Source organism: Chaetodon auriga, chromosome 9 (genome assembly GCF_051107435.1).
Source record: "Chaetodon auriga isolate fChaAug3 chromosome 9, fChaAug3.hap1, whole genome shotgun sequence".
NCBI classification, from domain to species: domain Eukaryota; kingdom Metazoa; phylum Chordata; class Actinopteri; order Chaetodontiformes; family Chaetodontidae; genus Chaetodon; species Chaetodon auriga.
In genome coordinates, this window is record NC_135082.1 from 24,315,156 (window position 1) to 24,333,176 (window position 18,021).

The following is an 18,021-nucleotide window of genomic DNA, read 5'->3' on the forward strand; positions in this document are numbered from 1 at the left end:
TGCATTCATAGGCTTGAGGCTGGAAAAATTTGGGTTTGTAGTCTGGAACTGAGGCTGATTTCTATCCTGTAGTATTGGAGAACAATAACACTGGGTCACTGGTATCAAGGTGGAATGAAAAAAAACAAGCATCAGGTAGACAAGAGTTGGGGGAATTAAGCTGTCTGACAGTTGTTACATATAGCTGCTCAGCACAGGATGATGTGTATAAATGTACCAAACACACCCATATGTCTACTTTAATGTACTGCAGCCAGATCAGGAGTACACTATACAGTCGAGGGAGGTCCACTGCAGAGGCATTACAGCATTTCCTTTGCTACTTAGACCGACCCAGGTGTCTGGGAAGAATCAGTGCAATAGTTTTGTAATTATAATACTGGCAACACTTTACATTAAAGTGCAGATATTCACCATGAGTGGCTTGTTAGCATGTATATTAGTTGCATATTGGTTTTTTTATTGGTCATTATAAATCACTTAATAATACCTTATTCTGGGTGTTAGGGGGTTAGGGTTGTTGAGAGTTAGGGCTAGGTTATTAAGATCGTGAACCTAAACAATGAACCATTATGCTACTAATATGCATACTAATAAGCAGCTAGGTAATGATGAATATGGGTACCTTAACATAACGTGTTACCATATTATTTTACATGGGATTCATGTGAAATAATGGGAACAACACAGAATTGATTGCAACAGTGAACTACATGGAAATAGGAAGAAATAAGAGTACGATAAGAAAATTTCACTGTTGCACCACTCTTTACTCTGAAGAGGGCAGGGTCAGATCCCAGAGAAGCTGCCAGAAAGCTGTGGTTGTAAACGTGAATGAGTATGTTCACTGGGTTAGAGTAGTGCTGCAGGGATTTGGGGTTTGATTCACACGGATGCCAGTCATGTTGAAAATGCACTCACTCCTGCTCATACGCTCTGGCTACGAATGTGCTGCGTAAGTAACACAGACGGGCTTGTGCTCAGATCTGTCAAACAACAGCAGATGTGAAGTTCAGTGCATAGTTAATTCTGTGTCACTGTTTGTTTTTAGATGTTGTGTACTCGAGGCAGAAAACTGGCTCAGCTTTGTTGGAATAAATCTGATGAGAAGATTCTGTAGATTCAATCATGACATTTATATAAACACTAATAATTTCATCAGAACCAGATTAAGGCGATACTCTGATTACTGCCACTGTCTTATTAACACTTTCACCAGGTTAAACAAGGTAAATTAATCTGGGAATCTAAATAAGCATAAACTGATTAACGGGGCTGTATTAGCTGTCAATCCTCAAATTACAGTGCCATATAATTACATTATACGGATTTCTTTCAGAGCTATGAATCTGGGCACATTTCAGATTTCAGAAACAACAGTGTTTCTATGCATGCTGGCAGTCATGGAAAATCAAGGAGAAGTGCGTTAGCATTACGGATGAGATCCCATTCGACATGTAGAGTGAGATGAACTGGAGTTGTTCTAATGGTATTAGTAACGATGCGGTAATAACGAATGATGTCAGCAGCCTTGTTACAGTCATGTTTTGTCTGATGAAGTCAGGAACTACTGACCTCAATAACTTCTTAAATAACCCAACTCACCTAAAATGTTTATTCTTTGTTTTTTTTCATTTGGTGTGTTTTAATTAACACTGCATCAACAACCACATGAATACATTTGGAGCCGTGCCTAGTGCGATGATATTTCCATTAGGAAAAAAATTTGAAACAAAGGTAAAATAGTTTTTCCTGTGCACAGCCTTGGCGGACTGTCCATTTAACTTCTGTATGAACAAAAAGAGATCAAATCTGAATATATGTCTTTTAATCCTCATGTAAATGTGATCACATGTGCTGTGGAAGTTTTGTTGCACAACAGCTTCTCACAGCTTCTCTTATTAACGTATCATGTCTTAGCTCATGCATAAATGCATGTACTGCGTAGTAAACGGCATGTTGCATTACGTCTGCCAGCTATTGAAAGGCCACACTGCACATTATTAAAAGAACAGCGGGAGCTATTTCAGTCTCCACTAATCAGCTCTGATTGCACATAACCCCTGTGTGGATTTATAATGATAAAATGACAGATATAAAATCCTTCCCTCTGCTTTGGCCATGTGAACGACCCCTGCCTCACGCTGCTACCCAGCATGCATTTCAGCAGTCTATTTCAGTCACTGGGTGTCCAACACTATTAACACAAAAGGTCCTAACATTATGGGCTTCGTAATTCATGCTAATCATATTGGGTCTAATTAATGATAATGTAGGCGACAGTGAACTGAGTATCCATAGTACATCGTCCTTGGCTCTTGTGTGGCTGGTTTTTGCACATCTCTCACTCCTCAAGTCTCCTGTTATCTTCACTAACTATAATTCTAAAAAATATTTTGGTAAATGCGTCAATACAGAGTCTTGATGGGTTCCCAAATTCCTAAATGTCCTCCTAGTTTTTAGAATATGGGGATGCTAGAAGTTATGTACATAATACTACTGTCTGTGGAAGTGACCATTGTCACCGTCCTGCACACAGCAAACAACAGTCAGCGTTTGCCTTTGTGGAAAAATTAAATTAAGGAAAACTGTACAAGAATGGTGAAGAGCTGCACAAACAAATTCTGAATTTTCAGGCTTAGAACACATGTTTACATAAAGCAAAAGAGAAGAGAAGCAACATGATGCAAGACTCTCTAAGGGCCTGTGCAGCATATTCTGAATTAAATATGTAATACAATAAAAACTGTTTCACACAACTGTCCACAGACAACCAGAATATCCTTTGAAGTCCTATTGTGTTTCTGATCAGGCTGAAATATTCTGCCTTGAAATAGGACCAGGTGTCTAAATGCCTTGAGGCTGTGTTCAGAACAATGTCCCCCCGAAACCATGTATCAGTAAATATGCATGTAGATAAATTTTAATTTCAGATCGCATTTCAATGTCAACAGACAACTAAGAAAAGATATTTTTTGTTAACCTCTTGATATTGGAGCTTCACCTATTTAGAGGTAATAGACAGGTGAGTGGTATACCATTATGACAATACATAAACCAGAGCAAAACCAGAGAGTGTAGACTTCTGCCCTTGATACAAAAAGTAGCTACTACTGTTTTCAGTGTGTTGAGTTTGTTTAATATCTACAGTGGCTGGACTGTGTCGGGGGAAAAAAAGAAAAAGAAAAAACAGAAAAAAAAACCCCACTCAGTTAATGCAAGGCTCATAGTAGCTCCACTCTTATTTATGTGACAAGAGACATTAGCACTGAATTGTGCTGAATTATTAATAAAGTGACCCAATTAATGGGTAGAAACAAATTTTCATCAGTGGTCCACTTTTTATTGGAGCACAGAGCACTGAAGGGACATCAGCAGGAGCTGAGCCACAGCCTACAGACAATAAGAAGAAGTAGAACAATAATAACAATAATAATGTGTAGTTCTTTATTGAGCACTTTTCAAAATCCTTGTTAAAGTGCTTCACAAGGACAGCAAAATAAAACATTACCTTATTGGGTTTTAAAAGAAAACAGATAAAAAGAAGAAGAGATAAAAAAAAAAAAAGAGAGAAAGCAGGTAAAAATCAGGGAGAGTTCTCCGATAAAAGTATGTTTTAAGAAGGGATCTGTCCCATTTAGTTTTCAGCAAGCCTCTGGAACAGACAAAGACCTCTGCCCGAGGAGCTCGAGGCACACACCGGCACGTATGGTACAGCACGGTACAGTCCACAAACGTTTGTATACAATACTACACACAACTAAAGCTGGACATGTCAAATATCTGTGCACACACTTCTTCACATACACGTATGTGATTTGTCAGGAGACACCCGACTGTACACTTATTGGGATATGAACTGCGTCTGGCAATAGTTTTTACTTCTTTAAAGCTAAAGTTAGAAACTTGAAAGGCCACTGGAATCACTTCCAGTCTCCACTTCTCTTTAAGTTGTGGCACAGAAATAAATTTGTCTGACATTTCCTGACCTTCTGTAACACTCAGTTCAAGTAGCCCTTAATAACTTAAAATAATCCCTGAATGATATTTAATACTTCACTGAACTATGTTTTTTGTTGCAGCTAAGCAGTAATTGTAATGAATCACCTCACCGTACTGCTGACACAAAGATATGAACACAATCCCTCTCAGACACACACAAAAACAAGGCCACAATTAGTCACTTTGAGACACACACCCTCACACATCCTCTGCCTCCTGTAACCTGCACGTCGCTCAGTCATGCCTGAGGAATCATCACATGCAGGACTATTTTTAGGGGATTCATTAATAGTGTGCTGCGCATTAAGCTCACTCTGTCATAAAAAAAAAAGCCACAATGAACTATGAAGATGTCACTGTCTGACTAAATGTCAAGCCACTGGGAGGTCCTCAAGGGGAATTCATTTCCAGAGCTTTGGAAAACGCTGCTCAAAGTATGTGTGGGGAAAATGGGCAGCAGCAGCCAATTATCTGAACATGTGTTGTCGACAATTTCATTAAGTTTAGCGGTCAATAACACCTGGAAGAGAATTTATGTACAGTATTTACATTCATTACTTATGATTCCAGAAGTTACAGTGTGTAGGTGTAAATGAGTCAGAATGACTTTATCGTCAGGAGAATAATTCTCTGTGCAGAGTTTAGCTTTGAAACCCTTTCAAAAACTCAGTTCTCTGAGTTGCTGAATAATTAATATTCAGGAGATCAGGCTGATAGTGGCTGCCTCTCTGTGCTTCTTATGCATTCTTTGGCTCCGTCCAGTTTTATTTTGGTTTTACTCATCTCGTCCTTAATTTATTACAGTTGAGAACTTTTATTTCCACAAGTATGGTCTCAAGCCAAAGTTCATTCCAAACTCCTCTTTATCGCAAAGTTCAGCATCTGCCAGGGAGCAATCATTAGCTTGGAAAGTGTTTTATTGTGTTAACGTAAAGAGTTTTGTCTTGTACATGGCCAATGATACATGACAGTACATCTGACACAGCAAGCGTAGGCAGTGAAAGACTTCACAGAGTACACGAGCACGGCAAAGTACAAGAGATGCAGTAGGTGCTACACAAATGAAGCATCAGGTGTTGCACTTCCTTTTATTTTCACAATTAGTCTGAACATTTCACTCCCTTCTTTCTTACTGTGACTGAAGCCTTAATATCTACTGGGATTGATATTGTTTTACAGTTTTGTTGTTGTTGTTTTTGTTTGTTGTCCCCACTTCTACGTTGACGTTTCCACTGAATAACTTAACTGAGCACATTTCCATTCAGTTTCTGTGTCCGTCCACATATAATAATGCCCAAGTACACGCATGATAGCTGCCCAGCACACAATGGCTGCTGTACATGAACCACTGCCAAGATAATTAACTGGAGAGGCTGTTGTCAGAATCTGCTGTGCATCCCATAATTTATCACATCACCTGGAGAGACCTCGCTCTTACTAATCATTCTAATTCTTCCTCATTTCTGGTTTATCGCTGAAATCCACTTTATTTTGTACTAATTACATTTTATCCTCATCCTGGGGTCTTTTGTGGTCTGCGGGTTCTTGCACTGTAGTGTGCACACGACAAATCAACACACAAGCAGTCTAACTGGAATTCTACAGAGTGAAACAAATTGATGTTCACAGCTTGGTCAGGCTTTCTTTTGAATTCATTGAAGACATTTGTGTTACAGTCACGATGATACGGCACATTGTTGCACCGGAGAGAGAAGGCAAAGCTGCAGGGCTCCATGATGTCATTTACAGCTAGGAGTTGCCGTCTATCTCAGGGAGGACCAGCTAGGGGGATTTATAATGCAGAAACAGCAGCATTTCAAATGCAGATAGAGTCATCTTTCATTTCTTTGTGTCTTTAACTTTGTGGTCAACAGGGTAAGGAATACAGTAAATGCCAAGGCAAGAGCCATAAGCTTGAACATTTTGGGCTTTAGTTGGTAAGGTTTTCTCCTCTACCTGATACTTTGACCAGTAATCAACCACTGTATAACAGCCTTGTGGTTTTCTAAGCCTGACTGTCAGTGACTCACTTACAGAGCTACTCTGGCTTCTGTACCAGTGGTTCTGTTCACTTTAGGAATTACCTTTGGGAGTTACCTTTTCTATAGTGGAGGCTTCTTGTTCATGTCACCACAATCAACCTTCTGTTTCTCAGCAACAAGGAAGTTCTCCTCTGCAATATCAGCAGTTTTGGAAACTTCTTTATCCAAAACACTGAGTGCAAACCTCCTTGGATCACATTGATTCCAATCATTCTCAGCAAAGATGCTGTAGACCCAGTGAGAAATAATTCCCAGACATTGAGCCAGATGTATAAACAATGTGTATGCACACAAACCACGCATACGCAATTCCCCCCATACAAAAACTGATATTTGAACTGAGATGAAGAACTGAGAACTGAAATGCTGAGATATAGGCCAACTAGTCAGGTTTGGTAATTTTACTGATTATTTTTGTTCTGTATTTCTCTTATCTTACCTTCTGAAGCACTTTGTAAAGTCACTTTAAATAGCCACAGTCGAGCATATTGACAGCTGTTCTGCTGCTGTTGGAGAACCTCTCCAAACCAACACATCAAAATACTGATATGCAAACAGATGTTTACAGACTTGTCAGCACTGGGATTTGAAAACATGGGAAGTATTCCAGCACCCACCCTGGGCAATCCCACCACCCTTGCCACTGTCTACATGCCCCTTTCATTTAGTACACACAGTGAATCCTAAAATCACCTTCAGGCAACTGCTTGTTTTAAAATATAAGAGCAACAAGGATTGGCTTAAATAGTTCCTACATTAAGTGACCACAGTTAGGTGGTCAGAATCAGGCACCCAGCTGAAAGTAAAACACTGTGGACATCCATGTATTATATAAATGAAAATACAAAAGGGCATATTGATGTAACACTTCATTTAAATATATATTACTTGAAGGATAAGTACACATCACGCTTCAGTTGTGACTTTTAGAGAGGCTACTGCCAAGAGAGACAGTTGGTGAGAGGGTGGTTATGAAAATGGACGGAACAGATAGTGTAAATGCAGTCTTTGGTGGAGCATGCTTCTGATGACAGGTCTGCCTTTAAGGGCATTTCTACATCCATTTTCGGTTAACTGTGGAAGAGTGGAAATGAGGCTTGTTCACAAGTGCTCGCTTCCACAATGACTGCAATTTATAAAACTGGATCAGGCATTCGCACGGCTTTATAAATGCACCAAAAAGCATGCCCATGCATATCTTTATCTTTGTGTATACACAGAGTTTCAGTCGTGAATCTACACAGAGTTTTGTGCATCTGGCCCCGGGTAGTGTTTGTTCCATGCTGAGCCCACTTAATCGCAAAGGACTACACGATTAAAACCAATCACTGTGATTCAGCAAGTTTCTAACTTTACAGAACTCCTGGTTCCCTAGGAAAAAAAACTTTGAGTACTTATGCTAAAGAAAGTTTTAAACTTCAATTGCTTCTCCTGAGTCCTTGTTGTTAAATAATGAAATGCAAATCATGGCAGAATCAATTCAAAGCAAGTTTGATTTGCCAAGGCTTAATAGAGAGCGAAAACTTGTTATAAAGGTACTGTTTACCGAGTAAATTACCTGCTCTTGGAAATCCTTCAACAGTTGTTCTTTAACAAAAGTTGTTTTCTTATGGACAGCTGACATTTATTCTTAAATCACACCATTAATATTTGCTTTAAAGGTTAATTATTTTTATAACCTCAATCTATCCAGAGATGGTTTCCTGAGCAGAACTAATATGTTACACAATCACCTTCTGTTTTTGATATCCTCATGGAAAAAAGCTGTCTGCCTCACTGTTTCACAAATTACAGAGGAACTGAGGAGGAGCTAAAGTAAAATTCACTGATTATTTCAGAAACACAGCAGCAGAGCAGATGCTTAGTGTTCCACCTGTTTGAGCCTGAAGATTGTAGTTGAATGATGATCTCTAAATCCTCTAATTTATACTTTAGTTTTAGGAACTGAGATGCACAGATAATATACATAGGAGGCAAGTGCCTTATTCAGGGGCTCAAACCATAGACTGTATAAAACATGGATATGGTGTCTGTGATATTACCCACAGGTTTCTGAAGAGCCAATGTGAAGCTCTGTGACAGTGGCTCTGGCAATTGCCATCTTGGCAGTGCCTGACTCCAACTGGGCCAAATGAAGCCTGGTTAATGAAACCTAGTGGCTAGCTGTCACTCAAAGCAGCCATGCCCAGAATTATGCATAACTTTACCCCTTAATATAACTTAAATGAGTGAGTTATATAAAAATGCTCTCCCCATACAGTTGTCATGAACAAGGCAATAAGCCATAGAGACCAAAACTGTTCTTTGTACTAGGCTGCAAACATGTTTATTTCTACTGTAAATTTGGGTATTTTACTATGGAAGTCTAGCTTTTGGAGCCAGCCTCCAGTGGCTATTTGAAGAACTGCAGTTTTTGGCACTCAGTGTCAGCTTCATTTTTCATCCCTGGAGGTTGCTGCTGTGCTCAGACTGACTTTAACCACAACCATTTGTAGGGATTGCAGTCATTGATTTTCCAGTTGAGGCACTGCTTCAAAATCTATTTACTTTTTGCCACTTACGACCATAAAAGGGTCATATTTTACCAAAATCAGTGTAACCAGTGTAATGTCTAACAATGCTCCCAGCTGTGAAATCAATATTTACACTGCTTCTTCTGCCTGGGTGAAAGTTGCATGTTCTTTTTTGCCTTTTGGCCACATTTTTTGTCTTTTGGCCACCCTCGAGTTTTTAAAATGCTACAGTATTTCAGTGACCTTCTGTGGCTGTTTGCACAACTCTGAGACCTACAGGCTGTTTGGCTTAGAGTTTAGTATTCATATCATTCCTGGACTGTTTACTGTGGAATTAATCGACCGTTGTCTCCCATCAAACTACTGGAGCCAGTCCTTAGATGAAACAGACAGCATCTTGCATAATGTCCTTATGGGGGAAAATGAAAACTGAACAAAATAGCACTTTCTTTAAAGGGCTGTCATGCCTAGAGCAAAGAGCAAAGGCCCTGCAGTCACAAAACTCAAGCATTCAATGGCTAATGTCTTTATAAGACACATTAATGCAGTGGGAAGCCAGGTTCAGACTGTGACCTGGCAAGCTCTGAGAAGACAAATAAAACAGCTGACAAAATGGATATAACAATGGCTAGTTGAGAGAATAAGTGGAATAAAAACAAGCTAACCAGAGACTTAACTGAAATAAACAGGGGATCAACTGAATTTAGCAGTTGATGGGACCAAATATCAGTGAATGAAAGACTGTTAAAAATGCGTCAAATATTGGCTTTATGAAATTAAACAGTGACTAAAATGGGTTAAAATGGTGGCTACTAGCCACTGCTGTGATCTCTACATTAAACGATGTGTGTGATTCATGAGCCAACCAATTTATTGTCCCACAAACACACAAAACAAGCTGCTATGTTGTAATGTGTCTGTTCTCTCGAGCTTTTGAATACAGGTCACTGAGGTCAGGCTGGCACAGAAAAGACTAAAAATACCACACAAGTTCCATGTTCAAAGATGTGAATCTAATGTTTTTAATAAGGCCCTGGTCAATAATTAATTGTTTAATAATGCACATGGATTGTTGCCTTGTACACTTCACACCTTGTTTAATTCCATTGTCAACACTGTAGGTCTCAAAATGACACTGCAATAAAATAAAGAGCACTTCATGCATAGCACCATTTTGTTAGTAATATTAATTGCTTAAGATTTACCACAATGCCTACAATTTTCAGTTTTGTATTGAGAAATAATAGAAGTCCAGATCCAGCAGTGTCAAAGCAGGGAGGGGCTGAAAGGCGACTGTCCCAGCCTCACAACTATAATCACACTGAATGCAGGCCATTGTTGGAGTTTGTAAAAGCTATGGAGCCACCAGACCATGTAACACTCACCACCCAGCCCCCAGTAGTGGCCTAGATACTGGGGCACTGCACTATTTCCATGCTCTTCTTCATCTGCTGTTGCGGGGTTTCCACCCTGAGGAAGAGTTTCATGTGTCATTTGGCTTTCGCTCAAATGGGAATTACAGCCCCTTTACAAAGTTGCTAGAGGTAAATCTTCCTCCCACTGTGTTTGGATTGTCCCCTGTGGTCAACAAGAGACACACTATCAACAAGCAGCCATACGGTCATGCAGTCATTAGCCACAGTTTGAGCTAGCGGGTCACTTCAGGAGTTGCTGACAAAAGGGAAATGTGATGATGCAGCACAACAGCACTCATTTTCACACAGTGAATTGATAAATGGCATTTTAAAGGCCAATGGCTGATTTAAAGAGCAACTACTACCTGAAAATCACTATCCAATAGTTTGTACACAAGGATGGTTAAGTAAATTAAAAGTATACAAAAGTTTGGATTTAACAGAAGTTGGAGTAGGGAAAGAAACTCCATAGTTTGTCAGTATGTGTAAATTGGTGGCTTAAAATATATAAAATCAACTTTTATATTTTATGCATTTTAGGCCTGAACTTCACACCCTCCTTACTTAAATCTTCTCTTCACTGCTGTCATGCAAAATTAACATTTTTTTGCACAAGTGAGTTTTATGGCATTGCTAATAAAAAGCTATTCACCGGAATGGACTGGAATATTTTTGTGATAAAAAGGCAGCATTAAATTTAAGGGGAAATGAAGGTGACATGAGAGGGGGGCTGCATCTTTACTGACAGAGGCTGACATGCTTCCTGTTGCCTTGATTCAGACATTATAAGCATCCGTGACAAAATGGGTTTTCTCTCATAAATTCACTCACCAGAATCTGTTATTCAGCTCTGGTGTGTCTTGCTTGTCATCAAGAGTTTGTTATTTATTTGATCTTTTGGTATTCATAATACACAAAAATGCATTTTTGCCTCTTTGTTCTGTTTTATCTCCTGATTTCATTTCATCACTTCTCAAATAACAATTCCAAACTGCTAAATGAACAAGACTACCAAGCTCACACCAAACCAGACTTGATTCTGCTGAAGGTGGAAAGTCATGTACTACACAGCTCGTTGGAAATCGCTTGGCATTTTTCTCAAAGAGTCTTTGTTTGGCTGCAGATTCCAGTGACCTTGCTGGACACCGGCAGGGAGAGGGAGTGAGCGAGAGACAAAGGAAAAGAGAGTGAGGTGGCTATCGGGAGAGAGGGAGAAAAGAAAGAGGGAGCTGAGGGCAAAAGAGGAGATGGGAAGAGAGAAAAGAAGAAAGTGGGTGCTATAGGAAAATGAGAATAAAGCATGAGCCTGCGAGGTACAATAGTGAGAGAGGGAAACAATAAAAAGTATGAGCAAGAGAGAGTGAGAAATAGAGGTGCAGTGAAGGGACATACTGTAGATGAAAACAGATGAGTCGGAGCTGAAAGACAAATGAGAGGGGGCTTGAGAAACAGAAGAGAGGAAAGTATAGGCTTTAGCGATAAAGACAGACACCCAGAGACAGAGAGAGGGACGGTGTGTGTGTGTTTGTGAATTTGTGTATGTAAAGGAGAAAGGGCCAGCATATGTGTGGACTTGTGTACTTGTTTACTTGTGTGTATGTGTGAGAGAGAGAGAGAGAGAGAGAGAGAGAGAGAGAGAGAGAGAGAGAGAGAGAGAGAGAGAGAGAGATGTTTGACAAAAGGCTTTTGTTATAGAAGTGGCCATTTTGAATCCTCTCCTGGTTCCGGATGGCTCCACTTCACTGTGTCCCAGCCTAGTTGTTTGGCCTAGTTTCTCATTAAGTCTCCACTTGTACGATGACAACGTTTACTCTGCTGGCCCACTCACTATTTATGGCAAACATCATCACAATTCCTCCAGACAAGGCTCAGCTCGATGCTACACAAATGAAAAGTTTGTCTTCCAAGGACAGCACATGACCCTATTTGTTCTTTGAGGGTTATACCACTGGTTATGCATGTTTACGCCTGTTAGCTCCAAACCACAAATATGTTTGATATGTGCCAACCATTTTTCAACAAGAACTGTTTTAAAGGTTCTTGTTTGTCCATTCAAAGACTCCTTGACAAGCAGATTTTGACCTCAACTGCTGAACAGCTTCCCCTTTAATGAAATAAAGAACTCAGTTCACTCTCTTAGTTTTACATTTTGACAACATGCTAACATGATGCTCTTCTGCAGCTGTCCTTGACTGACTTTGAGCACCAAAAATAACAAGTTAGAAAGATGGTCAAAATGGCAAATGCTTTATCAAGTGAGGACAAGCAACACTGAAAAAACTAAGGATGGCTAATTGTTCAGTGAGATTGATTTGCTGTGATTGATGAGCTATCTCAAGCGAGTTTTTAGCCGTCACACATTGATTTCTATGCTGTAGCGGAATTAACTGAAATGTGTTGGGAGACATTTCAGTTTAGTATGCAATACAATTGTTGAAGTCATTCATCAAGCACAAATGCCAAACATTAAATGGTTCAAGATTCACAAATGAGGATTTTCACTGTTTTGCATAATTGCAGAATAAATACCTTGGACTGCTGAACAACACTGCTGAGATAAAAGACACAATTCGAATGTCACCTTGGAATCAGTGCTGAAGATGAACATTTTTCACTATTGTATTGATTGAAACTATAATTGGCAGAATAATTATCAGCCCTACTCAGATCTACTGTATATTTACACAGCTACACATGAAAGAGCGTAAATCTGTTAGAAATATCGACTCTTATCTGATTTCACTTCATCAGAGTACTTCATGAAAGTAGTAGATAATATTTTCTGCATTCATTATATAAAGACACTGAACAATGTGACAAAATGTCAAAAGCATAATGCAGGTTACGAGAGACTGGATTAACAGGATTATATCCACAAAGGGAGACTTCTACAGCAGTGCTGCTGATCACAACTGTAAAGATGAAACACACACACACACACACACACCACCTTCTTCATACATTACAATAAGACGATGAATAGGGCATAACCTCACTTTGCACGCACCGCAGTAACATCCATACACACAGGCTGTCGTGCATACCTACACAGACACACAAACCTACATAGAGAAACCTCAGCCTTCTTGTACATTGAGTCACAGCACCCTGATTCATCTCCATTGATCTAAACCTTCACAGTAGCCTCTGAGTCAGTCCTTTTGTTACTTCTCTCTGCGAGTCATCTTACATCATTCATAAAGCTGCTTATTCCACTGAGGCATTTCTTTAAAACACATTCACTATGTTATACAACTGTACTGCCAGAGTTTTGATGTTTCACAATCCGTTCTACAGAAGTTGCCATCTGTTCTGAAGTTAATCACCCCATGAACACCAACCATGCTCACTCGCTCACATCCATGCAGCAATAAAAGCATACATGCACACGCTTAAGACGCATAGTACTACTGTGAAGTGCTGAACTGTAAATTCAGCTGGGATGAGAGTGAGTCATGGAAACAGCTTAATATTATGGGCTGTCTTTCCCTTGATGTTGCTCGAGCTAATTAAGCCTTGTACCAAGCTACTCAGGTCTGTTTGAAGTATGCAAGAAACTCACTTTAATGGTGTGCTTCATGCTATTCTGTGTTTTCACATTTAATTTGAATATGTTTACAACCGAGGGACCTCAGATTATACAGATAGGGCCTCGGAGCTTAATGTAGACACACCTGCATTTCCTGCAGTGAGTTGATCTCCAAATTACTTGGAAAATAAGATCCCCTCCTGAAAGTCATCTCTTATTATCTTAACAATGCAGAAAATAAAGTCTACGACCAACCACCTATTGGCTTTCATTGTGCTGCATTCCACTCTATAAGAAATACACTTCACGTAAATGAAATGTCAGTTTTTATGCCATCAACATTTTAAATTCATTTTGAAAGGGCCAGAGGACAATATTTTTGGTTTGATAATCACACATCAAAACTTCGGTTACAAGATCAGTTATGTGTAAAGCTGGCTGTCACGGACATAATGCTCATTCTACAGGTGCACTCAATGGAAGTGAACAAAGAAAATGTCAAAGTAAATGTGGTGGTACACACTGACCCCTACTGTTGATGGCATGTCATCACCCTCTTCTGTTGAACACACCCCTGGGCCAAACTGTTGACTGATGTGGGAGCAGCAGGGTCACTCAGTGGCACGTGGAGACAGAAAGGTCACAGTGTTTGTGTCTGTCATTTGTTTAGGATCGGGGTGCTGTGTGCATATGCTGCCAATCAGAACCTGAGCTCCCAGGTGAAGAACATACGGCGATTGGTCAACAGCAACATGAGGGACCTGCACACCTTTGCTAATGACACGCCAATGGTGAGACAGATATTCTGTAGAATATGCAGTGGAACATTATCACTCTGCTTTGTGTCCAATGGCTCCAACACAATATTATACCATGTTATGAATGCAGAAACAGAGAAATCTACATTATGTGCTGTCAGTATAAAGATGATCATTACTGTATATTGTGTAACAATCCTACAAATTACATTACAATACCATCAATTGGTCAGGATTTGATTTGCTGATTGTGAGAAAGGACAGCTACTAGTTACAGGAAGTCTTAGCAAGTGAAACGATCTGGGTTAAAGCACAAAAAAGTGTTTGGCTTTGGTTGAATGAAAAGCCAAAATTTCAAATTCACTGGAATAAGAAAAGTTCTTGGTATCTCGGGTATTACAGTTAACCGCAAACATATAAACCATTGTGTGTGCTTTTTCTGTGTCAGACTGCCACTGTTTCTAGTCATTAGTCATTTATTTAATCCTTTCAAGGTGGGAAAAAAGATTCATTTTCACACTTTTTGTGCATGTAACAGTAACAAATTTGCTTTTGAAATCATTCCATGAAATTTCAGGAGCTCAGGAGGCTTCTCTCATTTTACTTGCACATGTTAAAATGGCAGCGAACAAAGATCCAGCAAACTGTTTGTTAAGCATTACATGTTTACAAAGACCTGTTCTGTGTTTTTCATTTTCTCCATTGCATTTTGACAAACAGCACGAAACTGAAATATGTGCTGTACCTCAGAGTTCTTGTCGGAGTCTATGACGAGACTAATGAAATCATTTTCCTCTGCTTCCATTTGTAAGACTCTGCTCTGCTCTGTTGTGTTTCCTGTTTGCAGCAAATTGATTACCTAATATCCCAGTACGCCACAGCCAAGAACAAAGTCATCTATGACCTAGATAGTAAGTAGACCTCCTCTGTGCCTCTGATAGTGAATTAAGTAGACAGAAACGATTCACTGAGTTCTTGCTCTTGGTTGTATATCACGCTTATTATCTGAATTTACTGTGTCTACTTTCTTTGACTTGTTTTCGCAACAGACTTGTGACACAACTAGGTCTAGATAGCTACAGTGGTGACTGTTAGAGACGATCCCTTGAGTATTCATCCTACTTTTATCTTGAAATAGTACTGAAGGCAGCTCTTTCCTGAACGTTAAGACCTGCAAAAGCAGTATTAGCAGCAAATATAATAAAGGGACTTGGACTATGTTACTGTTTTCTATTGTTTATCTGATGCTGTGTTCTGTACAGATATAGGTCCATTATTGGGTGGAAGGATACATGATCAGCTGGATAAGGAGGTACATCCTGCCTTGGACAGAGTGCTCAATATGGCTGGAGGTATATCTGCATATTTTTCATTTCCTCTTTCGTTACAATATGATCATGTTGTTGTAGGCTGCGAGCATTGATATAGAATCCTGCCTTACTTGCAAATATTGTCAGTTATTAGAGGAATAAAATAACTGCACTTAAAAACAACCTTATAAACCCACAATAATTCCATTATCAAATTTTTCCCCACTAAAAGTATGCTGTATTATGATTTTTAAACTAATAAAGGTTAAATCACTTGTTATGGTTGGCATATTCTCCTGTGAACAGTAACAGTTTCGGGAATCTAGTTTCAGGATTTCTTTTTGAAGGTCAGTGAGTTATATAAAAGCTGTAACTTGTAATAATCTTTACTAAATCTTTATATTTTATGCTTTTTTATAAAGTGAAAATCGAGAGAGCCATCAAAGGTAACAGTAACTCAGTAACTGGACAATGACCTACAATCCTTTGTCCCCTGACCTTGTGAACTTTGACACCAGTGTTGCTCCTGTGATTTGTTCCCTTGTGATCTTCCTTTAGCACTTAGCTGAGCCCTGAGATACATCTTAATGAACAGCAACAAAGATTCATAGATTGAAACTGCACTATGCAATGTCTGAGCCTTAGTCCACACATACATGGACATTTCTTAAAACAGGGTTTTTCCTCCTTCATTTAAAAGTAAAAAATCCTATCCACACAATCACCATTTAAAAAAACATCTCTGCCCATATGAAAAGACAAAAACACAACTGAAGATCTGTCAAGAGCAAGCCAAGCCAACAGGCAGCAAAATAATACTAACCCTAAAGACGAGTTGGCCAATCAGAGGCCTGATTAAAATCTATTTAAGGTGGGCTCCTGCATTTAGAGGTCCACTTCGCAACGTTGGTGGCGGGGTCTCTGCTGTTGGATTATGTAGCAGGGACCTCCATATGTGGAAACATGTAAAAAGTCCCGTCAGCAAGGTTAGCACCAGCACTCTTTGGCCCCGTCAGCTATTGTACAGCCATAGCAAACAAAGGAAATAACAGCACACAATCCCTCGTCACAAGCCAAAACTTACACTTTCTGAATATCTTTACCCTGGAAGGAGTTTTCCAAAAGCTCCACTGTCACTGTCAACTGCATTTGTCTGTGGACAAGAGGCCGAAACACAGAAAAAGATTCGTTTTGACAAATACCACGTACGTGTGGACTAGGCATGAGTCTGGTGACTACACATGGCAGATGATTTTGTGTCTTGAATTTCACAATCCAGATTATTACATTGTGTAAAGTGATTTAAATTAAGCGCCACTTCTTGAATATAAAGAAGACAAAATATTTAAAGAGACTCATTGATTCACCAGCAGCATGCCCAGATGATTTCTGCTAGTGCTCTCACCAGAAAAACTGTTTTTATGGCCAAACAGAATGAATCTGTGAACTTCTCCTTTTACACATAGAAACAGATATGATTCCCTTTCCATAAAAAATCTTGCCTAGTGCAGTTTTGGGTTAATAGCATCATCAGATTTTGCCAAAAACCCAACATAGCATCAACCTGCACCTAGACGCCTCCCTTTTTACCCCTGTTGTGTTCCCACAGAGTGAAGTGATCATACAAAAGTGATGTGTTTGTGTGACCTGTCCTGTTACTTTATTTTAACTCTTTAACCAGAAATTACAGTGCACTCTCATGCAAATTAGCTATGGAAGCATTATTGTTTGTATTACAACAAGCAGCTGTATATGGATGTTTGACTACATGGAATATACAGGCTTGTAGCACAACAGAAACAAAGGTGAAATAGTAATAACAAGCATGCCAATAGTTCAGGTGTAAAATACCTGATCACCAGTGACTGTGAATACAGTTTGTGTTCTCAATGTCTGTGTACTGTTGTGTTCCTGCTGGGGCTGAGCCGAGCAGTCACAGGGTCTTAGTCTCTGGTATGACCAGACCAAAACTGTCTGAAAGCTAAGGATCAAGAGTCATACGTGGAAAAAAAAAAATCACTAATGCACAAGCAGAAGTGAATATGGTATTTATGCATTTAGCACATAGCATCATCTGCATTTTCAGTCCCCACAGGTTTGCATCTTTTATACCAATGTTCAAGGCTGCCAGTGATTTTGCATTCATCATCCTGTTTAATTTTAAAAGTCTGCCGCAGGCTGCGCTGTGATTGTTAACTAACACTGGCTGTTGTCTCGTGATGCATTCAATTGGTGGGGAAAGAGTTAATTTATTAAGAGCAACAATTTTTAATAGAAGCTAACAAATTCATAGTGTTCCTGTTTGGTTATTTATAGCAGACAGCAATTCTGTTTGGCAGTCAAGTCTAATGATTTCCACCAGCATGTGAACACACCACAGACACACCCCAAATCCAAACGGTCTTGGATCCATAATACTCGGCTCAGGCCTAGTCCTCACAATAAGTACATA

At 39.5% G+C, this 18,021-nt stretch overlaps 1 protein-coding gene across 15 annotated transcripts in view; it reads left to right on the plus strand.

Moving 5' to 3' along the window:
• prom1a (prominin 1a) overlaps positions 1-18,021 on the plus strand; it is a 77,246-nt gene that overhangs the window by 36,560 nt on the left and 22,665 nt on the right. For 8 of the 15 annotated variants that reach the window (XM_076738361.1, XM_076738362.1, XM_076738363.1 and 5 more), the window contains exons 5-8: positions 14,172-14,292; positions 15,107-15,170; positions 15,522-15,611; positions 15,992-16,015. In XM_076738361.1, coding sequence (XP_076594476.1) covers positions 14,172-14,292; positions 15,107-15,170; positions 15,522-15,611; positions 15,992-16,015 — 299 coding nt within the window. The remainder of the gene's footprint in view (positions 1-14,171; positions 14,293-15,106; positions 15,171-15,521; positions 15,612-15,991; positions 16,016-18,021) is intronic. The other 7 variants (XM_076738356.1, XM_076738360.1, XM_076738357.1 and 4 more) reach the window with 1 other exon arrangement.